Source organism: Nesoenas mayeri (genome assembly GCF_963082525.1).
Source record: "Nesoenas mayeri genome assembly, chromosome: 1".
In the NCBI taxonomy this organism is placed as follows: Eukaryota; Metazoa; Chordata; class Aves; order Columbiformes; family Columbidae; genus Nesoenas; species Nesoenas mayeri.
Window position 1 is genome coordinate 201803244 of NC_137541.1, and position 27999 is coordinate 201831242.

The 27999-nt window shown below is 44.3% G+C and overlaps 1 protein-coding gene across 1 annotated transcript; it reads right to left on the minus strand.

Annotated features, from left to right (window-relative positions):
- Window positions 1-4478: 4478 nt before the first annotated feature.
- PANX1 (pannexin 1) lies at window positions 4479-27393 on the minus strand (the record flags this gene model as incomplete). Its single annotated transcript, XM_080358625.1, has 5 exons — window positions 4479-4564; window positions 6939-7609; window positions 8610-8833; window positions 16956-17095; window positions 27213-27393. The coding sequence occupies 5 exons, from the start codon at window positions 27391-27393 to the stop codon at window positions 4479-4481; spliced, it is 1302 nt and encodes a 433-aa protein (XP_080214751.1).
- Window positions 27394-27999: the final 606 nt, after the last annotated feature.

Below are 27999 nucleotides of genomic sequence, written 5' to 3' on the forward strand. Positions count from 1 at the left end.
AAAACATCTGCACAAGACTTCTTCTGTCCTTTCCTTAGTCCCCTCCCACCATCTCGGGCCACACAACCAGCTTACGTAGTCATCAAAAAGGCCAGTTCTACATTTCTGAGCAGGTGTTAACATGGTGCGTTAACTTTTTTGGGACATAAAGCTCAACAGAGCAGTTGGAGGCTGGGGACCCAGGTCAGCATCCTCCTGTGTCCCCACAGCACAACCTCCCTGCATATCTCCCTGCTTCTGCTGGTGTTGTCCTAAAACCAGGGTTCTTTACCTGGTGTGCATGCAAATGAGCCAGGTTTAGCACACAGATACGAGATATTTTATTACAGAGTTGCACAAGGCTGGATGCTGGAACACAGCCAAGCAGGCCAGTAAGAAAAGTAAAAGATACTATATACAAGACCTTACCACTATGTTCACATCCTAAAGAGCTAATTGGTTACACATTTGCATATTGCATTACATAATCCTTTTAGCATATAATGAACAACATTCAGCTAAAGGACACTTTATCCAGCAGTCTTGAGATATGTGCTAAAACAAGACTCAACTAATTGTGTGGGCTTCGAAAGGCCTAAAGATGCAAGCTCAGTGATTAGGTGTTTTACAAATCACTCTTATCTTTGTTATATGAGCAGACTGACCTAAACCTGAAAGGATTTACATATCTTTAGGTTAGCAATTGCAGACAGGATTCATTCTTTTAAGTGATGACAACACTGGTGTCCCCATCCACACCCAGCCCATGGGCAAGGTGCTGGTGCTGAGCTGTACCGCTCCCAGCTTTACAGCTGACCCCTCTAGAGCAGGTGGCTGTGTGTGGCTTCCCTGCCATTGTCCCTTCAGGCCACCCAAATATCCAACCCAGCATCATGAATTCAGCTCACATTTCTTAATGGGAATTCAGTGAGGAATAATGAATGATGAGCTTCCTGTGGCTTGTGGACATTGCTGGGGAAGTCTGGTTGATACAGAAATGATAAGGTTAGATAAGTAATTAGTCCATAGGGTGCAATAGTATAAGTTTGATTAATCATATCAGCAACATTATAATAATCATAGAAAAATAAAGATTTAAGCTAAGTGGCTTCCTTCTTAGAAAGCTTTAACTCAGACAAAAGCCAGAGCAGACAGCAGTGTTCGTGTGGTGGGGGTTAAATCCCTCGTACCACCTCCATCTTCAGAAAACTGCTCATGCCCTGAGTTCTGTCTTTGTGCTCACAAAGTGCAGCCAGAACATCCTTTGCTCATAGGCTTGTCGAATAGGGCTCTAGGCTCGGGCCCTAAACTTGTCACCAAACCTCCTACTGAAAAACCACCCACTGCTCCCTGTAAGAGAAACAAAACATGGACCTAAAATATACTCTACTCTGAAAGTGACTGACATCGAAAGGAGGAAAAGCAGCAGGGTACAGCTGCTTTTAGAGGCACCCCATCTTCTACTAGAATAAACATTTTTACCCTCTCTCTGCGTAATGCAGTTTGTATCACAAGTTTTAAATCTCACAAGGTAGCTAAAAGTCATTGAACAGTGTCATAAGGCAAAAACTGTGCAGAGGAGGAACTGGTTGTAACTCTCCTACATTTGGAGGACGATTAATACCCAACTGATGGAGAGAGAAGGGTAACACAAAGGATGGCACAGAGCAAATCTGAATCTCAACATGCCCATTTTACTTTCTGGGGTATTTTTAAAATGATAGATGGATGTAGCTGTTTCTAGAAAGCGTAGTGATGAAGATGCTGAAGATGGACTCTTTTCCTTAAGACCTACATTGAAATTTAGCCCATCTTTTGAAAACAGTAAAATATAGCAGAAGCAGCGGCACTAAAATATAAGTAGAACTGAGCTGGGCAGCTACAGAAATACATCCTGAAACAGCAAGATACAGCTGAAAAGCTCAAACCTGCTGAGACTGTGGCCAGTTTTTAGATAGTAACTCACAAAACAGACAGGCTATTGACCATGTGCTGATGTTTGCTCAGCAGTTTTAGAAGGTTAAATAGATTTTGCACTTACTCATGTTGCTCTGATAATTTTGTGAGAACAAAAAATAAAAGAACACAGTTATGACTACTGTCCAAAAAGTTTACTTGGGGTTTAGCATCAGACCATGTGTACTGTGCTAAAGATTTCCAGATGACAACGTACTATCCTGGAACCTTCAGTCACACTGCTATAGTTCACAAATTCTTTTTATTTAAATAATCAAGAAGAATTGGTACATATTTTATTGAACACTTTAGAAGACAACAAAAGATTCACTGCAGCAAGTCATATTTTTAAATACAAAAGGGGAATTAGTAAAAAGTTAAGTTCGGATCCAACATGAAACACGAACATGTTGCTTTTAGGAGCTTCAAGTTTGTAAAGACTGAGAACTCTACTTACATCAAACCATTCAAACACACCCACATCACAAAATCTTAGTATTGCACTATAGCTCCTTGCTCAAAACACACAATGTACAATGTGCATCTGCTTTACCCACAGACAAAGGACCATCAGCAACACATCAGCACACAGACCAGACAGAAATGATCTAGAAAAGGTCAGATGGGCTGTGGGTTTGCTGGGAGAAGTATGGCAGCAAAACTGAGCAGTTTGGGCTGCCAGTGTCCAACACAAGCCCTGTTTCTTGCTGAAAATGCAACAGACACCAGGACTGCAGCTGTGTTACTGTCCTCTGCAGAGGTAGCACAATACTATGGCTTTAAAGACGTTCTTTTAAATAAGGCTTTTCTTAGCTGAAAGCCATAAAATAACTGAAGAGTTCTTGTAATACTAGCACAAAGTATAGTATGGCAGCACTCAGGGATCCATTTGTTTAAAAACAGCTGTCACATTCAAGTAAATGCACTATCTCTGCGAAATCTGCTGTAGCACATAAACAGTTCTGTGCAAAGATGGTAACACCAATAACTTCTTTTTCCCCCTTATCTTCAGGCATATGAAGAAAGCTAACAGTCAAGAACACAACAGCAGGTGACACAGATGACCTGGAAAATGGAAGCCCTGCCTAGCTATAAAAGAGGTACTACTTTGTCTAAAAAGACAGCCTGCAAGAGGTGACAGGCAAAATATTTCAGTTGCATGGACATATAGAAAAAAAAGTGAGTATATAACATTTGTGAGAGACACATACTGCCATTGTGGTGATGAAACCCCCATCCATCTCACCTCCTACCTACAATTCAAGACAAAGGTCATTTTAATGCTAACTGAAGGCAGAGGTCCCGGGCACGGGGATAAGGATATTAAAGCTGAATGCTACTCTCCCCAAACAGTACAATAACAAACAGGAAAGTTATCCAATTTACAAATGCTTCCCCTTGTCTGTTCCAACCCCCTTCAGCATCTTATCTCTAATTAAAATAAGTCACAGGATGTGCAGGAAGAAAACCTTCCATTGTATTTACATCTCCCTCACTTTGGCTATGGAGTGCTTGGCTCTGCTGAGGCACTCAGGTGCTACTGTGATACAGATAAAACTGTCTTCTCAAGTGGGTTTCGGAAGACAGCACAACTAATATTGCGTTTGATGCTATAAACACGTTGAAACCCTTTCCACACATATAAGCATTACAAAACAACTTCTACAAACCATTACAAAAATGGAACCAGTTTCACTGATCTTCAGTCCAAACTCCAATGCAGATTTGTTGGTCACTAAGACCAAAACAACTGAGAAATAGAAATTAACCAAACTTTTAGCTTACATATCACTACATTTTGCAATACAAAAAGTGTTAAGACATTAATTTACTAATACATAGAAAATTCGAAATCCCTAACATTTACAGTACCCACTTATATTAAGTCTATTTGTAGTTTCTCTTCCATCAGTGCCAAGTAAATTAATCCTAGATGCCACAATTGAGCTGGGTAACCAAGACACCTCAGGCTTAACAGAGCAACCTCTATTTTTCCTGTGACGACACAGCCAATATCAGTGGTGAGATACCACCTGGTACACAGATTAACCAGACTCATTAAAAAACCCTAAAAATCCCTTTTTTAGGGCAGAGAGCCCCCAGATACCTTACTTAAACCCCAGAACGGAGATGGGTGCTCCCTGCAGAGCAACATTTCAGAATGCAACAGGCCATCTCTTTTTATATCCATGGGGTTGCTCCCCACCCCTTTACAGTGCAGTGCTGGCTCTTCCCTGCTGCCAGTTTCAATTGCATTCAGCACACGTCACTTGTTACTCACAATGGGAATTCTTTGTTCTTATTGCTCCTTGTGTAGTTGTTTTGGGTTTTTTTATAATAAATAATGAAAGTCTACAACATGCGTTTTCAGATTTTTTTGCAGATTATTATACGACAAGTAGTTTCTAAACAGTTCGGCCTCTGAGGAACTGTCAGGCTTTCAAGACAGTTGCATTCAAAGAGCAGCACCCTGTGTTGAGCACAGTGAAGGTGGAGAAGCCCTCTTGTGGTATGAAGCTCTTGACTGCTGCAGCACGGAGGCATCAGCATGAAGAATCAATAAGTCTTTGGCGAAGTTTTTTATCTTCTCTTGGACTCACACTGCCACTTGCATCATGGTCTGTCAAAACTACAGAAAAAGTAAACCTTTAGAAGTGAAAAGGCCATCAAACCACTCAACACATTTTGCTCTGGTGAGACCCCACCTGGAGTCCTGTGTCCAGCTCTGGAGCCCTCAGTGCAGGAAAGACATGGACCTGTTGGAGAGGGGCCAGAGGAGCCACAGAAATGATCAGAGGCTGGAACAGCTCTGCTGGGAGGACAGGCTGAGAGAGCTGGGGTTGTTCAGCCTGGAGAAGAGAAGGCTCCAGGGAGATCTTATTGCAGCTTTTCAGTGCTTAAAAGGGGACGATAAGAAAGATGGGAACAGACTTTTTAGCAGGGCCTGTTACACTAGGACAAGCAGTAAAGGTTTTAAACTAAAGAAGGCAGATTCAGGCCAGACATGAAAAAGAAAATTTAACAGTGAGGGTGGTGACCCTGGCCCAGGTTGCCCAGAGAGGTGTTAGATGCCCCATCCCTGGAGACATTCAAGGCCAGGCTGGATGGGGCTCTGAGCAACCTGATCTGGTTCAAGATGTCCCTGCTCATGGCAGGGGGGTTGGACTACATGAGCTATGAAGGTCCCTTCCAACCCAAACTGTTCTATGATTCTAAGGTTCTATGAACTGCCACTGAGACGGTGCTGCAAGGCTGGCTGTCCTGCCCCATGCTGGAGCTGTTGAGCAGTCTCCAGCTGCGCCCCCCCAGTTGGGATGTGGCACCCAGCAGCTGGACACCCTTAGAGTCCAGAGCCAGCATCTACCAGTGTTTTGTCAACATGGTTACTTAAAACATGCTGATGTTATTAGTGACAGAAGGAAAGATGATGAGCCACAGGTGAAGCTTTGCAGACCAGGAGTGAACTTGCAGCTGCACCTCGGCAGGAGAGGGTTGCACCAGCCACAGCTGGTCATGAAATGGCAGCTTCTTTCTGCAATGCATTTTAACAGAGTTTCAAGCATAAGTTTATTCTGCTCTGGAGGAAAACAAGTATTTGAAGTGTTTTCTTGATACAAAAACAGTCTCAAAAGTTCTGCTTTCAGATAAAAATGAGTCAGATTTTCTACTAGCTTTTTCAGCTCCTTGAGCAGAGACCTCCATCTTGAGCTCTTAAATTCTCCTACCAAAACACACTCACCTGTAATTTCAAAAGGGGACAGACACATTCAAGAGGAAAACTATTTTTTATCAGAATTACTCCACACTGCTGTACTAGAGCTGGCTGCCAGAAGTACTTCTCATAGTCTGAAAATAATTGTGACTGTTTGTTCTGAATTCCCCGCTCTATAAATTGACTTCTCCTCCAAACCTCAGCCTATCGGAACTGCTTGATCCAAGCATAGAGGAACAGTTACCCTCTGGATGCTGCTGCTTCCTTTTTATTAAGCACAGGTCATACCTTTCTGAAGAGAAAGTAGATTTAATTTTCTCCTGCCTTTGAAACAGTTCTTCAACTTGCCCTCAGCATTGTGCTCACCTACTTCGGCCAGCTGCTAAATGTTTTATAGCATCTTCACTTCCATGAGTGAATGACTTTGTGAAGAGTCTCAGCTCCTTCACTGAGGGGATATAGACCCTGGTGTCCTGCTCCTTCTCTGGGCACAGTTACAACAGGGACTGTGCTCACATCAAATGGGAAGGAAACTTTTCGATCCCATTATGCCTCTCCCTGGATATTTGGCTTCTCTAATTCTGTACTTGAGGAAGGAACTGGAATCATTGATCATTTTAGCAAAAATAACTTTACACTCAATCTTCCTTTCTCTCAGGAGCATGTTCACTGGCCCCAGTCCCACTTCCCTTCTCTTGTCATTTTCTGTTCCTTCGCCAGTGGCATTTCTGAGCATCAGACTTATTTTCACATTAATCTGAGATTTCTGCCAAAGCCTGAATGAAGCAGAAGCAGCAGTTACTACTCTTGTGAGCTAATCTCTGAGAAACAGATGTCCTGAAATCACCGGCTTCTTCAAGTGCAACCTACTGTAGACCAATCTAGTGCTCTTCTAGTGCGTAGGTGGTCTTAAGGAGTTCAGGTCTAGACAGCTGAAGCCTCTTACTGATAGAGGAGAGATGTCAGCAAGGACCACCAGCTTAACAGACACTTCAGTGTCCAGCCTGTACCACTGACTTGCAACACTGCAATCTTCTGGCACGTATGGGAAGTTATAGCAGCTATACTGCAGACAAGATAGCATGGTCTAAGCAGCTCCACTTTCTTGTAGAATATATTAGAATTTTTTTTGTAAGAATAGACATCTAGATGAAACCTGCTTTATTTTGCATGAATGGATTTTTGGTTTAATGGATTCCTTAACTCTCTGTTACAGCAGGTTTGGATGTGGTGTTTTTGTGGGGTTTCTTACTTTACTTTTTCTTTTTAAAGAAAGAACAGGTCACCTTACCTTGTAGCTCTGTTGCATTTTTTTCCAGATCTTCTGTAGTTGTTTCTTCAGGCTTCTCCAACACAGCTGTCCCTGGCTTGCCATCTACAGTGTCTGTCTTAATAGTACCAAGGTTTACCAAAAGTTGCATGACATCAAACTTCTCAGAAACTGCAATGTTCTCCAGCACTTTGAGGCATTTAAATGATTTAAGTTCACTCACATTTTCCTCAAGAAAGAGAAGGTAAAGGCTTAAGTCATCAAAACATTTTGACTTGAGTTTCAGAACATCGAAAGTTGGCAGGATTTCATACACTTTGAGAATACCTGAATTCCATCTCCACGGAACAAACATTGCATACACTACCAGTGGCATCACTAGAAGATAGACTAGCAGGTTAATGTAGCTGAGTACCTTGAAGACACCAACAGTAATAAGCTTGCACTGAACCACTTCTGGAACAGTCGTGTCATTCTTTAAGATCCCAGTTTTGATAGTGCAGAGAAACTCATCACTCAAAGAGGAGAGGCTAATGTAGTAGCCCAGGTAGAGACATGCAATTAAAATAATTATTAGGGTGAGTAAACGGCAGATAATGTATTTGATTATTAGGCATTTGGAATTCTTCTTTGTCTTCAGGTACTGCTCCACAATTGGGTATTTAAAGTGGCTTTCAGATATTTCCCACAAACTGAAAGAGAGAAAAAAAATACCCAAGTCACATAGATCAGATGCTGCAGCATCCATCTATCTCAAACTTCATAGAAACCTAGTGCTCTAAAACAGACATGAGATTGGATTTGCTTTTACTGGGGTAAATCAAGGGTAGTTTTATTGAAGTCAATAGAAAACAGAACAGCAGGTAAATGAAGAATTTTGACTCTATAACACAGAAAAGCCACTTAAGAGACAAAAGAGCTCAAACATTAGAAAATGGAAAAAAAGTATTGCCCTCACAGCAAAAAAACCCATTTTTGTTCTTTTCCAATACAAAACAAATACAGTAAGAAAATCCATGAGGAAAAACAGACTTCTCAAGCATTTGTTTGGTAAGAGCACACTTGAACGTTTTTTCCTTGTCAAGACCTAACTCCACATTTTAAAGAAGGGGCCTAAAGTCCCCATTGCACTTCTTGCACCCCCACATGCAAGGAGAACAATGTACCCTGATTGGGACAAAGGAGAAACTGGATCTGGTTAGAACCGTCCACCAATCTGATCAGAGAGGGGGCTTTTGCTTTTGTTGGTTTTGGTGTTTGGTTTTTATTTATTTTTTTCTTTAAACAGAAGCTTTGCAGACTTGGATCTGAAAGCACAGGAGATGACAAGTGACTGACTTTGCTCACAACGTGCAAGTGACTGTCAAGAACATTGAGACGTAAGGACCGCAGCCACCCCCATTTTCTTATGCTGTCATGTGTAAAACTAATTAACACCTACTATCACTAAAGAAATCAGGACATGCCAGGTAAAGAACTCATCAAATGTTTTCTTTGAAAAAAGAAAGTTGTAATTTCCAGTCCCAAGTGCCCACAGTAATGATTTCAGATATCTTCATTTTTTTAACCAAATTTAAAACTCTGTCAGGTTACCATTCAAACTGTTGCACCAAGTTTCTAGGAGAGTGCAGGTGTCACATGTGTTAAGAGCTTAAGGAAAAGAGCAAAGAAAGCCAAGCCCCAGCACCTTACCTCTGTGTCAAGTTCTCATTAGCAGCTGGAACCAAGTCAGTAGGGTCTCTGGGCTCTCCACTGCGGATGCTATTAGCAGCTTTGATTGCCCTGTTATAGGCTTTGTCAAGTTCTTCCATAATAAATTTCAGGTCTGAGGAAAGGTGAGGTGCTGCGGTGAAGCGCCAGAACAAACATGGTAGATACAGCAGGATGGCGACGAGCAGAAGGATGTATGGGAAGAACTAAAGGAAGAAAAAATTCAGATTAGGTTCTACCTGCATATAAAATGTCAGCCAGTCACCATTCCCTCTAAGTCTACTAAATTCCCTGTAAGCCTATTAAATTCCTTATAATTTTATTTAAATGCCTTCAATAAGCCCAGTTTTGTGCCTACTTCAGTCTCTAGATAAGTCCTCAAGGAAGAAAACTTCAAGAAAGGCTCACCTTTAACACTGAATTAGAAATCCTGCAGGGATGGGCTAACCAGGAACACGATTGTTTCAGAAACCTCATTGACAAAGCAGAGTCGACTGTAATTTTACTGTACATCCCACTAGAGGCAGCTCTTCCTCACCGGCAAGGAATGAGCATCAACCCCATATCTATGTCACAGCTGTGGCCTGTCCCCTCACCACCGCAGGAGACTGACCTCACAGGCCAGAGGGATCCAGGGGATTCCTTCTGGTCTCCTGGAATTGCTGGGGAATGCTCATCTGCCCAGCACTTTCATTGAATCCAGGTGATCTGCACCACTAAACCACGCTCACCAAAGGGACTGTCCATAGTCACGCTCAGGAATTTCTTCCCTCCAGAACTCTAACCCATACCAGCAGCCAAGAGCCCTCAGGTGTGGGTTCTGCTCTTCTTTCTGAATTGCCAACTGCTTTGAACCAACCCAAGCAAGGTCATTCTCTGGAAACACATCCTTAGCGGCTGCCATCTCCCAGCTCTCAGCTCTACTTGCTGCACCCTCAACATGATCTTCCCACTACCGCCTGTGGAAACTCTGCAGAGCTCTGCCCTCACTACCTCCTCTCTTCCCTCTTTCTACATAGCAGATAACCTCAGATCACCTGGTTTGTTGGGTTTTTTTTGTTTTGTTCTGTTTGGGTTTTGTTGTTGTTTCTTTTCTGTTTGGTTTTGTGTTTTTCTTCATCTATCCTTTTCAATTGAGATGTAAAGCTCTGGCATGTCCAATGTGTTTTTTCAGATGTCTCATCAGCTCAAACCCAACAGTTCAAAAATCCGCCCTTCATATTATCTCTGTGGACAACGCCACTGGGTCTCTCATGTCAAAGTCCTGGATGCCTTGGTCTATCCAAAGCTTTATGGTTTCATGGCCAGGCTCTTTCAGTCCTCTGAATCCTATCTTATACAGAAATAATCTATCTACAAACACAGTTTAAACTTATCTAAGCTCCTCTAAGCTGCTGCAACACCTCATCCATAAGCTTTAACAAATGTCAGTTTGTATAAGATTGCTGCAAAGCCTGTTTGACTTCACTTCTGTGCCCTATGCCTCTTAGCATCCTTCCACTGGTGCGGAAAGAAACAAACACCTGATTGAGTAAGTAGCAGCCAAGGATTCTTACATTGGTTTATACCACTTGGCTCTACTACTCGCTCATTTGAATTCTGACAGGCATCAGAGGATTTAGGAATTCCCTCAAAACTGGAAATGCCACCAGCAGTATCCGATTAGTCCTTGGGATCTCTTTACCCTGAGGCCTACAAGACATGTGGCAAGAGACAAGACAGTTGACACACTGAAGTCACAGCCCAAAGCCTCCACTGTCCCAGGCCCCATCTCTTCTTTCATACCTAGAAAAAGACTCTGTGGGCACATCCTGCGCTTCTGTAGCACATTGGCATCAGCCTTTTTGCTCTGCCCCAGATCTCCTACAATCCCACCCAACTCCCCTGCCTCATACAGACTGTTGTCTTACTAAGACCAGCCTCTGCATCTTCCCTCGCACCTCCTCCTCTCTCCAATTCCTCTACCACCATCTCTTTGCCTAGAAGCACCACACCACTGGGCAAAGGCACATTTGCCACGTGTTTCCTGGGCTTCCACTTGCCAGCCTCTCATCACTCCCAAAGCTGCAGCTTGTGGCAGCATGAGAAAACACTAGGCTGCTCTTCTCTGAATGTTCTCAAAACCAGAGCAGCAGTGTGACCATTAGTGCAGCTCTTTTTGTTTGGAAACAAAAGCCTGTGTTTGTCAGCCCTTCCACAGCACTTGATGCACGACTCCATCCTTTTCGGATTCTGGCTTTTTTAAAAAAGAAAGATACACTTGTTCTATTTGTTGACAGTATGCTTAGATAACTAGCAAATTGGTTTGAATCATTAAAATTTAAGGCCTTGAACCGACAGGCAGAAGTGAAAATGCAAAGTCATCTGGCACGAGTCCTAGATTTCAGAGCAACAGACTCGGATCATCCAACTCATCTGACTACATTTTACAGTCACGCATAGTGGCTTTTCATTTTAAGAGGACTCCATGGTATTCACATGCGCACGAGCATGTGCCATATATGCACATGGTTTATGTGCTTGCTTCCAAGGCACCAAATACACAAGGAGGAAATGCTACTTCCGTCTTGGATAGTTTGAAGTATTTACATTAGATGGGAAGTGTCGCTGACTTCAAGAACTATATGGTCAAAGATATGCCAGAGAAAGGTATTGCCCTAAAAGTAAAACTCATTTTTTTCCTTTGCTGTCTAGTTATCAGGTTCCTTTTTCAATGGCAAGTTCACAGCATTAGATTTAGGATGGTATGAAATTGCATAACTGAAGAAAAGTCCTCTGAAAGCAGATTAGAACAGATACATTAGAACAGGTGCAATATCCTATGGTGCAAAATGTTCCTTTCTGATCTTTATTAGAGAAAGTGCATTGAGGGCTACACCACCATGCTTCAACCTGGATGCCCTGAGCTTTCAGGTCCACCCAGCTGCAAAGATAAAAAGAAAGACAAAGACCTAGTGACTTTGCCTCTCAAAAACAGAACAGCAGAGCTTCAGCTAAGCTAATCCAAGTTTCTGTACAGTACTAGACATAGATACTGTATTATTAGAATTCAGCACGAGACACACAAAACTAGTAGTGCCTGCACCAGGGACTCAAACGACAGTCCCTTCCATGCTTTCTTCTAAGTATTGCTGAGCTCGTGAAAGCTGAAGCTGATGGAAGCAGGTTGATCTGCCTTGCTTGTTCCTTGCTCTGATGTCACGCTGGGTGGGACAGCAAGCTCCCAAGTAAGCAAAACACTAGCAAACTAAGAGGTCAACGGCCCCTCATTCTGTACTGCTGCAGCTCATTCCACTTGACAGGCCTTTGAGCACTGTGTACATTACAGGCCATACCCTTCCTCCTCCTCCTGAAAGGCAAGAGCACCTGGTACCTGATACTACCTACTATGAATGGAGAAGAAAAAGAACCTGCATGCATGCAGTCCAAACTCTAGAAATCCATTTAATACACTGAACTGTTTGGAAGTCATGACCATTTATTCAAGTGCCTGCACTTGTTCCTCTTACGAAGATTACCTGCACAAAGGGAATGTGTATTTTCCAAAACAACTCTGTCTCACCAGAATTTGTAAACATCTACGTTCAGATAAATACTCAGGATGGCATGAACCTTCTTCATATCATTTCAGTTCCCAAAGCACACATATAGCTTTCCACTGATAAAGACATAGACTGTGATAGCGCTATAGGTATCAAAATGAATTCCTAATATTCTCATGCCATGATTATTTTCACCATTTATTGGGAGGCCAGCTTTGATGACACCAGTCCGTTCAAGTTAATTAGGAAACAGTTAACTGTTCAACCAGAACATATGCATGGATATAGAAGTATTTGAGTAACCTGTCTGCAGAAGTATGTAAAACACTGGAATAATGAAACTGTCTTTTAAAGATGCATTAGTGTCAAACTCTCCTGAAGGTGAAAGCAAAAATCCGACTAAAACCACAAAACGGTCTATTATATAACATCCCCAGCTTCAGCTGTGCTAAGATTGAGTAAATACACAGCAAGTAAGTTAAAAGTACATTTAAAAAACTTCTTTATAAGGTCAGTTATGCTTTTATCATCCAAAGAAAATGCAGCTGCCAAGAGTGGTGCGACCCAAAAGGCATTTTCAAAGACTTAATCTACAGAAAGCTTGCCAAGGTCTGGATAAAAATGGCTGGCAGAAGACAAGAATCATTTTAGCAACATTTGGAAAAAAAAACCAACACAGTTTTCTAATTATACTGCATTTTCAGTCCTTATTTCTTTGGGCAAACACTATTAAAGTGACTGCAAATATTTGGACTTCTGGCACACCTAACAGTGGTCAAACACTAAGTACAATAGCTCAAAGCTATTAGGCTGCACACGTCTGAATTGCAGGCTTGAGAAAATGCATTGGCATCCAGTGCTCACAAAGAAGGAAGCACTGAAGTGTCTTCACTTGAGATTAAGATATTTCTCATTAAAAAATAAGATCATGGTGATGTGTCTGCTTCTTCAGTTCCAAATTTCTGTGTGCCACTGTGAAGAGCCCAAGCAGACACCTGCCCCCAAACAGGCTAATGACAGCTACGACATGTTTCCAGAAGCAAAGGTATTCATCTCCCTCTGAATATGATCCTATTCCTGCTTGAGTCAATGGGAGATGTTTCATTGGTTTTGGGGGCAGAAACATGAGCTCTAAATGACTCATTGTTCTGAAGGTTACCATGTGGTTATTATCCTGCCTTCAGAACCGAAAGTGAATCTCAAACCATACATGTCCTTTTTACCTCACCTCTTTCTTTGTTTTGATACAGCTTTAAATGTTTCTCAGTGCACTACAGATTTAAAAGGCTTTGCAGCGCAATCTCCTCTTCCACTGAGCTGCAAGGACTGCCCACCCTCAATGGCCAAAAGCTTGTTTCTATTCCAGTTAAGGATCAAGCTAAGTTTTATAAAAATAAGTTCTCAGGTGGAGCACTCATCTTTAGAGACAAGAAGCAAATTATATGCACAGAGGGAGCAAATCCATGGCGCTTCCATCCCACATCAGCACTGTCTGTCTCTCTTTTCCACTCATTTTGAGAAACCAATATCTCTATTCTGACACTTCAGACAGATACAAGAAACCTCTCAAAGGAATTAAGCCTGAATAGAAAACTCCAGAAGAAAACTGAGAGAACAGAAGAGCGAAGCCCAACCAGACTAAGTTTCATCAATGACAAAGCTGAAGATGAGTCTTGTCAGAGTACTCAACCATATAAGCATTTTGTCAGCGTTTTCAAAGAGGAGGAAATCTCAGTGTTAAACTAAGAATATGTGCAGAACAAATCATAGCCTCTTCTTTCCATCTATCTATTTGCAGATACTTTGTTTCTCTAATTGTACTTTTGAGTACACAACTCATTTTGCTTTCTGCTACGGGTTATCCAGTGTGAAGAGTTATACCAGGATCACTGGAAATTTCAAAAATCCTATTTTCCAAGGAGAGAGGACCTGAGCACCCTCTGGGAGTGCACAGACCAGGCAGGGAACACAGAGAGTTACAGTACACCTCTCTGCTCCAAAACAAGCTTCCAAACTGATAAATTCAAGTGTTGATAGAGCAGAAAGGAGAGCAGGTAAAGGTGCCCAAGCTTCGGGGATTGCCCAAAATTGAAATATACAGTTTACTGATTTAAAAAAAAAAAAAAAGAAAAACAAATGAAAATTCCAGTGCAAACTTGTATTCTGAAATAGGAGATCAATGGGAAGGTGTCAGTTTTTCTGCAATGCACGCTGGTTTTGATAATCCTTCAGAGCCAGCAGATGCCTAGAATAAAAGCAGGGCAACTTGCTGCAAGCTGGCTTCTTCACCAGGAGCTACACGGTCCTACTTCCACTCTACACCAAGATGAGCACCATCCTGGGACAAAAATGTTCTATAGCACTCCTGACAGAGCACAGGGAGTGTGCCATAAGGAAATCCATTCATTTCCATCAGGAACTGGGGCCTAAAACTTCAGTCCCCCAAACCCATAATCTAATGCCTCCTTAAGCAGCTCTTATGGACCCTTCTAGCATGGCGACATAGCCAGATGTTAAGTGAGCCAGAATATTATAAAGAACCCAAGATGCTTTGCGAATAAATGCACTGCTGCTCAGAAAGCAGAAAAAAAAAGCCTCAAGTGTTGTCTTAAGACAACATTGTCTCTAACAATCCCTGCTGTTCCTCTGGATGCACCCCTGCCCTTGCACTGTTGAGTCGGATCTTCTCTCACCTCAGCTTACGAAGGTTCTTTTGTCTCATTAACATCACTGTGCTCCACAAAGGCTCTGCTCTATTTTAAAAATAGTTATGTAGCCAAAACCTGCAGAGCAATGAGGTTGTATGTACCTTGCAGCACACAGCCTGCACCAGGGGACAAGCCAAGCCCTGTTCTCTGGCAGAAGTGATCGGCCCCCATGGCAAAGTCACCCAGCAGTGCAGCCAGCAGCTGCTGGCCCTGGGTGCCAACAACAGCCAGACACCTTCACATGTTCCCACCACACTGGAAACCAAAGGTCAGTGTTAACAGCTGCAACACTGCTCCTTCCCTGGAAGCTTGTTAAGCACAGAAGTTGATGAACAACCACTAAAAGGATATTAATTAATACTGTCCTATATTAATTAATACTGGCCTCCAAACAGCATCTGAAGCTCCCAGTGCTGGCTCAGTGGAAGGGTAGGTGACTACATATGGATTTAGGAGATTAAGAGGAGGCACCCAGCCTCTGCTACAAGCTCTTACTCAGCTGTTCAGACACACTTCTTGTAGTCAGTTTGCAGAGTATTTACAAGGACACATCACATACCACTAAGCTATCATGGAGGAACTGGGGGAAAAAGGGCCCTGCATCAGTTGCTGAGACAGCACTAGTCAGCAAATTAACACGGATTGCATCATAAAAGTATGATTATTTAGGCTATTAGTTAAGCCTGGCGAACTAGGAGACTTACAGCTATCAGCAGGTGACTATGGCATAAAATTCAGTGTAAAGAAATCAGGTAACAAGAACTCATTCCCTCAAGAGAAAGGCGCAGCAACATATCCAGGTTTGCAGGTGGAGTTTCCACCCAGGCAAGCCACCTGCATTGCAAGATGTCCCAGCAGCTTCAACTGGGCTCTGCAAAAGGTCTGGCTGAAGTGAAGTGGGACACTAACTGAGCAAGGCAGAGTTCGGGCTACAAACCAACAAGGCTGGCTTTAATATTCATGAAACACGAGACTGTTGGGTCAAGGTCATGAGTCATGCTAACTGGAGAAGGCAGTAGTAAATGCTTATGGTTTGTGATTTGAGACAGCAAATGAATGAGAGACAGCCCTGAATAGTCTTTCAGAGGAGATGCCACCAGCTAAGTGGATAATAAAAGCTGATACACCAGCAAAACCCAGAAACACAGGTGCTACAGGTCCCAGACCTGATCTCCCTCTAATACCAGGTTCTCCTCAGCTTCCAGGTGCCGGGGGGTTATTTGCTGGGGCAAGTAATAAAAGGCTTGGAGAAGGCAGCACACAACACCCTAAACTTGCAAAGCTTCAACAGCATTTCTTACTTTGGCATCAGCAGTGCCCAAGCAGGGTGATGCTGCCTCTCGAGTTGAGTCAGCTCTAGGCCTTGGCACAGCATTTACTCAGACTTTGCAACTCCCACCAAAGCTCAGTTCACCACTTAGAGACAGCTTAAGTATCTTAGTGCCCACCACACTGCTTACCCATGAAATAAGTCTCCTATTGTGCATTCAGTATGATGATGCTTCACTCAGAGCAGTGAAAGCCAGCTCACAGTGTGCAAGGGAACAGCCCACAGAAGCTCAGAAGAGCACACTGAAGACTGGGTTAAACTTGTTTGTAATAGGGATTAATTTAATCTTTCCCAAAATGCCTATTTGCCATTAGTTCCTCTCCATGCAAAACTGGTCAAGTGTAATACAACAAAAATATGAAATATTTTTACCATCCTGTTTTCCTAAAATAAGCTTTTGATACAAGCGTTAGGGAAGTTGTTGTGTCTTGTATCCTGATCTTAAAATAGTTCCTGGCCAAGGCCAGGTGAGGCACTCAGCTCCAGGGCAACACAGCAACATTCACATTACTCTTGTGTCAGATAACTGCTGATATTTGTTATTATAGCACGACAGACTCTTTATTTAAAAGCAGAAAATACATTCTCTGGAACTACTCTCTTTGGAAGTAAGGGAAAGAAAACATTCTCTCTAAAAACAGAGTTAAGTCAAAGCCAAAGACCATAGCAGAGAAGAGAAGCAAGAAAAGTGAGACAAAGGCAGGCTTCTATGTGGGGACAATTTTTGCAGAGGGAGATCTGTACATACTTTATGCAGCCACAGGGGGATGTTTTCTTGGTTGTTCTGGGATGGTTGCTTCTGCTGCACAGCCGCCCAGCAGTAGGAATCCACGTAAGCAGCTTGTCGCCAGGAGAAGGAGCTGGGTGCAAAACAGCTTATCTGAGCACCTGGGAAAACAAAGCAAAAGTTATCACTGCCTCAAAGGATTAAAACAAAAAGAAAGCAAGTTTAGGAAGAAAAGTTCACAGTTGGGATTTCACGGTATCCAAAACTATTAGGTAAAGTGATGGAACAAAACACAGCAGCTCTGCAGGGGGAAGAGTCACTGAATTCCCACTGCACTCAAAGGGTGAAACTCCCACAAGAGCTCTCTGATGTCTTCTGAGGGATGAGACAGTATATTAGAAGCATCTGCCTTTTACCCCTATTTTCGCAAGTTTTGGGGGAACACGACCTCCAAGACTTGTCTCTCTCGCTTGCACTTGAATCAGGTTGGCCAAAGGGGAACCAGCAGATATAAAGAGTGACCAGATGAGGCTGGTTTCCAAAGGAAACAGCTGCCATCATGTACTATTATGTCCCTGTGTTTCCCAAATGCATGAGCTACCACTTATACATTTATTGAAACAAGACCTCAAAACACCATTCCTGCAGCCCAGCAGTCCTTGATGCAAAAGCGAGTTTGGTCCACAGTGCTGCCACTCCTTCTGCCTCTGACATTGCGCGTGTGTCTTGAGGCATCCAAGTTACACGTGTGAAAACAAGGATTTCCTTGTGTAACTTCTAGCAGAGCAATTACAACCTTCAGACACCTCCAAAAGGCACCAAAGCCCTCCTCACCAGCACAGTGATGTGCTCTACCCAGGATCAGGCAACACCGTCATCATCCCCACGCACTCCCAGCACTTCTCCAGCTGCTCAGGACCTTCAAGTTAAGAGCAGGGCTCTGACAGCGAGAGCAGCTATTAAGCCAGCCTCACCCCTAGGGTCAAATTCTGCTCTGAGCAGCTACAGGCACCAGTTGAGTCCTACTGCACATATCTCAATGAGGACAAGTGGTTGCTGGATGTGGAGTATCAGTGGCTCCTTGAGTAAGAGCTAGTAAAATAACATGAGGGGGTTGATTTTCCTTCTGAAGCTTTGATAGTGAAAGTAAAGAAAAACAAACCAAAACAAAAACCCCACATGTTTCCAGCTTGCTTTCCTAAAGTCAAAACAGGAGAGCTGTTTCACCAAATGGTTACACAAACTAGAGATCGCTCTTCCCTGAACATCCCTCTTTCAAGGGCAACCTTCGAAACTTCCTCCAACACAACACCAATATCAAAAGTGCAAGAGGGGGGAAAATATTGCTGCTTTTTTTTTTTTTTTTTTGCTAATGGTATCACTGTGTACTTTATAAGGAAAAAATATTTTGTATAAGATTGTATCATTTGTGCCTTTTGACTGGTTTAGCTTTTAGAGAATAAGGACTTAGTTTGTAACAGATGACTGCATTTGCCTTGTAACTTGTATAGCCTTTTTACAATGTAGCATAGTCAAGGAGCATTATGAATGACAGCCTTTCGTTATGAGTCACTGTTATAATTATTTCTAAGGCTGTAGGATCATAAGGACATGGTTTGGTCTGTCACAAGCCTCCCTTATAGAAAACAAATTACTGTTTATCAGACCAGAGCCCATGTGATTGAGCAAAGTTGGCACCAGACAAGCGCTTGCGCTCCCCCAAAGCTTCAGGAGTTTCTGCTTTCCAGAGAATTTCCATTAGCTGTGGAAGCTCAAGAAATAATATACTGCAGGAAAAAAAAGAGCAGGCAATTGGAGTGTCTGTTCTCCACTGGATAGGGCCCGTTTATGCTCTGCTCTTAAAGAACTTAATGAACATCCTGCTGGCTGTGCCCGGTGCGAAGCAGCAAACAAGTGACTCTTTCAAATCACGAGCAATTGGAGCGTTCAGAAAGATGCTTTGTCCTATTCTTGTCTGTGTATCTGCAACCAGAAACACACGCCATGTGCTCATTCTCCTTAATGGGTGGGAAACCACTGAGAGTGATGGTGTGTTTAAATTGGTGAGGAAAAAGGCAGCCAGTCTCCTTCTCCAAAGAGTTGAGTGCGCAATTTCATACCAGAATAGCTACAGCAATGCCAGTGGTGCAGCAGGGCCGTGAACCTGGCTCTTCTGATCTCTGGGATTTCAGCAGGGATATTGGAAACCTTTGGCAACTTGACTTGGGAGCCAAGCAAAGAGAGCTCAACATCAAGCAGAAGCTGGAGACACTCCAGGTTTTTAATAATCCTATCGCAGTCTTGGTTGTAAACACTTGTTAATGTGAATTACAATTTCAAACTAACGCTTAAACAAAGCAGTTGTTTTTGTGCATGATCTACGCAGAACACATATTAAATTCATCTGAAAATGGTCACAAAGAAGTAATAGCAATAAGTCTATACAGATAATTTACTTTATGTTGGGCTGCTCTGGAGGAGGTGAAAAAGAAAATCTGTAGTTTTTATTAGAGGCGAAATCAGGCAAAGGGCCAAATGCCTTCCACAGACTCCCTGTGCACACACATTTTTGAAAGGCTAATAGTCCTCTGCTATCAAACAAACAGCCTCTGGACTTGGTGACATGAAGTCATTCCCCGTCCTCTGCTCCCACAAATAATAGAAGAGGGAAAAAAAATCAGCAGCCAAACCCATAACAACAACAGGGAGATAAAATACACAGTGAGAAGGATGAAAAATAATAAATGACTGCATTTGTTGAGCAGTTGCCACAACAGTCTTTGGCCAAGTTATCGTTACACTTGGCAACACACTTTTTTTTAAGCCTTCCCTGGTACTAAATCAGCTCTGGACAGGGAGTGATGGGGATTTGACTTACACTTTTGCAAATAAATGAGGATTTAAAAATGCCACTTACTATGGTTACCCTAAAGAGAAATCACCCAAAAGAGCTACAGAAACTTCAGGCAGCAACAGGTGTGCAGCCATGAATGATAAAAACTCACTTCTACAAGTGCACGGAGGTTATCGGCTGGCTGCCAACAGCAGGAATTACTCGCAGGCATGCAACCCCGTGCAGAGTCCAGGCCTGAGTCACCGCAGCCGGCGAGCAGCAAGGCCGAGCTGTCACCCCACCCCGCTGTGGCACGTCTTCATGTGTGCTCTGCCAACAACCCCAGCTATCTCCTCCCTGTCTGTGCCATGAGAACCCTCTTCTTCTGCAACTGGCTCCCATACGGCACTGTAAAACCAGCATGGGGCTGCCTACAGGTGGAAACCCTGTGCCCTGGTAACCCCTTTTCATCCACTTTGCCAAAGTCTTGCAGGCTGATTTAGGAAGGATCTGTTATTCGGTGTCTAAAAGAAGATGCTCCAGTCCCAGCTGGGACTTCTTATAGTTGAGCTGCGAGCAGTTGGGCTCACTACAGCTCCTTTTGCCCAAACAGAGGTGGAAATTTTGGTATTGATGCTAAATGAGCAAGACACAAGTCACTTCTGCAATGTCTACAGTCATGTCCCTGTAGATGCTTTCCAAAAGATAAACCTACCTACAAACAGAAATGCACAGAATCCCAAGGAAAATCTCAAATCTGAAGGAGAGAGTCCCTGTTCAGTATCCCGCTCCTTTGCTGGGTGCAAGGTGGGAAAAGCAGAGGACTCAGCATCCTCTGGCTGCATCCCATAGCAGTGGGATCATAAACCTAGCAAGCTGGGCTGGTTTTCTCCCCAGTGGTTCAACACCCTTCTTCTGACTTAAACATCTAATTAAGAACCTACAACTAACAGAGAGTATTTCCAAGAATCAATGTTAATCATATGCTGAACTATTTTTCCTGAACCAGGATGAGGTGGTTGTAGTTGACAGGATTAAACCTTCAGTAAATAATTATTTGGTTTCTAATACACTGCAATCATTGGGAAAAAAAAGATTTGCATAAGCTTGGATGAAAACTTAGCTATTAATTACTACTATAATTTTCCACCAGGCAAAATGGACTACCCACCTGATTTTATCTAACAAGAATTATCCACGTTAGCAGCCAACAAAGAAAAACCCACAAACAAGAAAATCAAGGCACATATACACAACATACAGACTGCCAGGCACCATCCAACGCACATCCTCCACCCCAACATTAAAAAAGATTTTAAAATATGAAAAAGATGTCCCATTGCATGCCAAAGAAGAAGCAACTGTATGTGTGGGTGTACACACACCCATTAAGAGGGGACCAGAAGGAATGTTTTTATTAGATTTATAGATGCTTCCCATGGACCAAAGTGGCAGGTTGGGTGAAACAGAATAAATACTGTGTTTAAGAAGGAACTATGGAGAGACACAAATGAATGCACTGGAAAAAATAACCTGTTTCCTGAGATTTACTTTGGCAATGGAGAAATAGCAGAACGTCAAGTTCAGGTGATGTGATGTTCAAGTGGAGCAGGTCAGAGGAGCCAACAAGTATCTTTCCCCCCTGACGGGGCTGCCAGTTATCTTGCAGAGAAGTCTCAAAATCATGCAGTGGGAAAAGAGCTGGGTGGTTATCAAGCATTGCCTTCAGAGCGATAGGTTTTTTGATTCATGGGAAAAAACTTGTGAATGAATTTCCCACCAGTGAGATTTAAGGAAAAAAGTTTCCCTTCATCTAAAGGAGAAACATCTCAAACAGTGGTGATGACCACCTGGACCCCCTGCCAACATTGGTGACACCCCAAATCTCAGGCAACAACAGAGGGCCATGACGCTTCTAAAATTAATTCTGGCATCAAAAGCAGCCTACCACAGTTTCTATAGGAATTGCAAACCTGGCTCTGTAGAAGTTAAACAGAAAAAAATCTTACCAGCAGCTCAAGATGTTCACCCAAAGACAATTTAAACTTAACATTAAAGGAAATGTTTTTACAAGTTTGACATGATGCTATTTACTGAACACAAGTTTGACTTCTGCTATTTACTGAGCACTCCTTATGTGCCAAAGAGCAGCACAGCGCACGCTGCTGTTGTCTGGGGTCTGCACCTCTAACCAAAGATGGTTCAAAGGTCCCAGTTTGTGCAGCTGCTCCAGACTGATGCTGCTCACACACTTGGTGACTTAGTCCTGTCATTAATGCCCTGGTTTTCAGAGCATCCTGCTGAACTAAATGCAAGATGTCCAAATGTCAGCTACCCCGTTTTCCCGAAAATAAGACCTACCCCCAAAATAAGCGCTAGCATGATTTTTTCAGGATTTTTGAGGATGCTCAAAATATAAACCCTACTCCAAAAAGAAGCCATTGTTACAGTTCATAGTAAATAGTGTCCAGGCAGCTATACATGTAAAAAAGTAAGCATTTTTTGGAGTGAAAACTAACACGAGACCCTGTCTGATTTTCAGGGAAACAGGGTACTAGCATACAGGCTGCTTCGGCAGCACATGGAGATGTTTTTCAAGCTCTCAGCCAGCAGCTGCCATAGTAATAGTCTTTGGCCTAATTACACCCAACTTAACTTTAGTCCCTAGCTCTTACAGAAGTCACAAGATAGGTTTATTTCCAAAAGCCTCCACAGCAACTTGTGAATGTGAAGGGAAAGGGACATCAGCAGAGAGGGCCAGCAAGGGGGTAGCTGAAGTGGAAAGGAGCCTAATTCAAAACCTTAGACTATTTTTTTCTTGTATATTTATTGTGGTTTAGTCTCACAATTGTATTTTTTTTTCCTTGCTGTACATTTAATTCTCATGACTGTTTGAGAATCATGATTACCCTGTATAGAGATGGAGGCTCAGCTGGACATGCAATGAGGGATGCTGCAGGTGGCACTGCTGGAGACCCACAGAAGCTGTTGGGATGGGGCACCCAGAGTTTCTCACTAACACCCTTCACCCAGTGTCTTCTGCTGGCCAAAGCACCTCAAATCCCATAGGCAGCCAAGTGAGGGGATGGGAACTAAAACAAACTGGGGAAAAATAAACTCTCCCAGAAATTAGGCAGAAATTGAGTGGGGCAAGTAAGGGTTGTCACCACTGGCAACGCCCAAAGTGCTCAATGGGGACATTAACCCCATGTACAGCATAGGATAAGGCTCTACTTCTCCACCTTTGTGCACCAAAGATAAGATGCACCAGAAGGAAATAAGACTTTTTTAGTGTAGGAAATCTTCATTTTGATAGATTAATGCAGAAGCTGTGGGCTGGTCTATGGCCAGGTGCTTCCTAACCCAGCATCCTGACACAACTCGCAAGCTGTTAGCGCTACCCAGACCTTCAGGCCGATTATACACAAGTTTCTTAGGTGCCTTTGCTTAACACATGGTGATTTCTTGGTCCTGGGAAGGTTTCCAAGGAGTTTTGTTGTATTATAAAATAAACAGAGACACCAAAACAAGAGGATTAATTCATACTAGCAATGTATGAGCCGTGCACAACCAATGCCCAAACTGAATCTGTAGCAAAGCTGCTGGTGGCCACCACAAGATTCCCTTCTTCTCTCCTCTCCAGCTCTCCCCCTCGTCCTCATCTTTCCCAACCATCACCTCCCCTGCGAAGCCACAGTGAACACAGCCAGCACACGCTGCCCAAAAGCTGCTCTGTACAGAAGGTCAACTGACATTATTTGGTGACAAGCAGCTGCTGGGCTTAAGCACACATGAGCAATTCCCAGTTGCCTTCCTATGGGAAAAGATGCAAGTATCTGATGTCGAGTGGACAGCTCTCACATCTGCTTTTCCTTCTGCTGCAACTCAAGCCAGCCACTGATATTTTTCCCAGAACTAACTTGGAAACAAGGCTCTGCCAAAATTAAGCAGCTTGTTTCGATTTCCTCTCTGCTCAACTGACTTAGGGCTGCAGCATCCTGCTGCAAGCAGTGCCTTGGTAATAAATATCTATATTTTCAGCTAAGCTGTTTACAGTAAGTGTATCTCACAATGTACACACACAGAGTTTAAAAATTGGAACCGCAATCCTGGCTCAAAGTTATTCTTATTAAAAACATGGTCATGAAAAAATGACACAGATCAAATCGTATTAATTTGAGGCTCATACATTGCTGAGAGTGCTCCTATCTTTATTTTTCCTTTATAGGAGGAATGTGTGATTTAGCTATATTTAAATGGTTTCTGTTACCATACGACCTGATAATCTGTAGTATATTTACCATAAGAACTGACAAATAATATAAGGAAATAATATCAGGCCATAAGAAATATAGGGATACACAATACAGTCCTCACAATCTTATTGTTATTTTCATTTTCAAGTTCCCAGTATAAAACTATATAAAACTACATAAAATTACATATTAATTGTATAAATAGTATAAAATAAGGTCTAGCTGTAAACAGGTGCAAGATTTCAAGCAGGAAAACAACCTAGGGTTGGCAGAGAACAGCTCAATTACAGCTAAGTCCTACCAGAACCAGCTTAAAATCATCACAAACCTGCAGCTGACCATGGGTTTCTTAAATATAACTAAGAATAAACTTGGATCAGTGCTCCTCCTGCCCCTGCAGGATGGGGAAGCGCGGTCCAGGCACTAACCCCAGGAGTTTCGGCAGCGCTCGCTGGCTGAGCCTCCAGCACAGAAACCGTCTGTGATATCCAACTGGAATCCCATTTATTTCCTGAAACTTCTATCAAAACTAGAAGTGACTTGGTGGCTTCAGAGAACCTCTGTGGCCTTTGTAAACATTATAATCATTTTGCACAATTAACAACAGCCGCATGTAGGAGGAAAATTGCAGTTATCTGACACTGCACTGCGAGGAAACAGGAAAGCAGAGTGGGAGAGAAGGTGACAGCTCGAGGTGCCAAGAGAAGTTTAGGCAGGAAGAATGTAATTATCCCAACAAAAATAGGAGTCGAGCATTCATTTTTGGAAAGGGTGTTCAATTTTTGTACCCAGAGGCAGAGATACTTCCACGCTGTGACTCACATACCCCTTCTGATTCTGTGTTGCTCTTCTTTGGGCCTAAAATGGACCCTACCACTTTCTCCCGGTTTAGCTCTCCTGAGCTTCTTCAGAGCACAATTACACCAGGAAGCATTTGAAATCAATCCTTGCTTTCTATTTTAACGCTGGCTGAGCACTAGTGCTCACAGAACTGGGCATAACCAGCCCCCAGGACCCTCTCTACCCCAAAAAAAGCCTTAATGGGAATAGCTTTGGGACCTCCCATCAGCAGCCAGCCCGCCAAGCCACAAGGGCTGTGGCAACAGCCGTAACAGCAGCTGGCTGATGCAGTATCACTTTCTGTATGGAAACCACGTGGTGTAGTTCCACTCACACCGGAGCCGTGCTGTATTTCCAATACTTATTTTCATAGTTATTTTTCAAATAGAAGAGCTCGGTTTTAAACCACATGCTTTCTTCTAATGGGTTCTCGGGATTACAAGCAAAATAAAGCAGATGAAAGATGTAGGGGGCACTTTGATTCTCACTTTATGAATCTACTGGAGTCACAGATTCAATTTGAATTAGTTTAATACTGAAATATGCTACATATAGCATGCACTGAGGCCCAAATGTTTGACTAGCAAAGATGAGAACTCATCCAAAAGAAAGGCACGCTTCACCAAACTCTGCAATTCAACTGTATTTTGGAGTTTTATGTAAGGAAGGAAAATTAAATAAATACTTCTGGACAGCTCATAAAAGAGAACTTGACACACAGGCACCATTTCAAACTGGATCCAGTGCTTTTAGAGGAAAAGCAGAAGGAAGAACTACGGAGCCCATATACAAGTTAGTATATGGAAATGCCAGCCCTCTTTTTCATTTCTTTAAGAGGAGGAAATGTGCATGTATCAGTAGCACACCTAAAAATAAAACCAGCAGCTTACATTACAGAAATGCTGCTGTATCCATCCAATCTCTGACTGACCAGAGCTGTCATGGGGCTCAAATCTGGTCTTGGCATTTCCAAACTGGCTGCTCTTGACCATCAGTGTGGTTATGCAGGCCACAGTGCTTTGGGTCAAAACCACAGCTATTGCAACAGGTGTGTAGTGAGATGCAAATAAAGCAGTCTGGGGAATCTTATCTCTTAAGCAGTCTGGTATCTGATTAACGCTATTAATGATGGTTTTGCAGAGATTCACCACTGATTCACAGTCTCATTCCAGCTGCTACGTTCTTGACATTCGCCTGACTCAAACCTACAGCTGATGTATCTCGGGTATACAATACTGATTGTCAATGAACAGGTACACAGTAAATCAAACTATTTCTGAAGAGATGGAAGCCCTATGATTCACCCCATCTCAAAATGGACAGTACTGATTATATATCTTTGACATCTTCATTATACAGTGCTATTTAAATGCAGAGCAATTCTTACAAGCAAATAGGTTTTATCAGTGAGCCCCCGTTACAAGCCTTGTCATTTGGATTTAAAAGTCTTATCATTTCAGACTCTGAAAAGGGCTGACTACTAGGCTGCTGCACAAGCACTTCTGTAATTTAGTGATGGGGGAAAAAAGATAGGAAAACAGTTAGGAAACTTGGCCCTTCTCCTGTAAAACATAGCTTCTTCTACAGAGTCACACCAGAAGTTGAATTGGAACAGTTGCAGAAGTGCAGCAGAGCAGGGGAAAGCTTTGGAGAGCCCTTCCACTGCCCACTCTGCTGCACATCCGAGCAGCTGGTGAACAGCCCCAGTGTCCAGCCGAGCCACCCACAGCCCTAGCGCAGAGGTAAAGACCCCTTGTTCTTGGCACTGTCCCTGACAGCTGTGGAATGACAGCAAGATCTTGTGGCACAATGCTCCAGGCACCAGGACCCGCAGCAGTGTCCAAGGCACAGCTCGGCAGGTCGCTCACAAGGCTGAGCAGCGTCGGGGAACAAAGAGCAGCCATGGCTGCATCACCCTCCTGAAATCACACCCGCGGGAGGAGATGCAGCAGCTCAGCTGTCAGGGCTCTTCCTCAGGAGGTGGCAGAGAATGGCTGCGGTCAGGGGATGCCCCAAGGAGGAGGAGGGCATGGAGCAGAGCGGGAAAGGCCAGCCGGGATGCCCAGCACACCTGGGTAAGGCTGCACGGAGGCACCGCCTGCTGCTAGGGATGCTCTACGGGAAGCAGCTCCCCGTCCTGCGCACTCTCCACGGCCCAAAGGCGACTTTTCCCCTACCCCCGAGTGGAACCCCCTCCCGGCATCTGGCAGCTGAGCCCCACGGAACGCTGCCCCCCGCCCCATGCCCCGCGCTCCGGGGCTCCGCACCGCTCCCCCGCCCCGCCGAGCCCTTTGTCCGCCGCGGGAGGCGCCGGGAGCCGCGGAAGAGCCGGTCGGGGAGGCCGGTTACCGATGGAGACCTCCTGTGCGAAGGCGAGGGAGATGAGGAGCAGCGGCAGCCCCACGGCGATGCAGGTGACGATCTTGTCCAGCGCCAGCTCCAGCCGCAGCCCCTTGAATCGCGTCTCCGGCGGCTCCTTCAGCAAGAAGTCGGAGAAGACGTACTCGGTGGCGATGTGCGCGATGGCCATGGCGGGGCCGGGCCGGTTCGGAGCGGCACGACCCGACCCGGCACGGCACGGCACGCCTGGGCTCGGCCCCGCCCCGCGCGGCTCGGCAGCGCCCCCGCAGCCCGGCACGGCACGGCACGGCACAGCATGCCTGGGCTCGGCCCCGCCCCGCGCGGCTCGGCAGCGCCCCCGCAGCCCGGCACGGCACGGCACAGCACGGCATGCCTGGGCTCGGCCCCGCCCGGCGCGGCTCGGCAGCGCCCCCGCAGCCCGGCCCGGCCCCGCTTCGCTCCGCCCAGCGGGGCGGGGAGACGGTGCGCCGGTGCGGACTGGGCCGCCTCCCCCCGGCCGTGTCGGGGGGCAGGAGGTGGGGTCGCTCAGCCCCCCTGCCCGGAGCAGGGCGCTCCGGCCGCGCCAGGTACCTTGGGGCGCCCCCAAGGGTGGACACCCCTTGTCTTAGTTTGCGCTCATCGCCTCTGGTGCTCTCTGGGCAGCGCTGAGAAGGGTTGCACACATGGGTAAAATCCCCCAGAGCCGTCTCTTCTCCAGGCTGCACAGCCCCTGCTCTCTGCCCCACACCGCCTCCGGCAGATGCTCCAAGCCCTTAATCCACCGACCACCACGTGC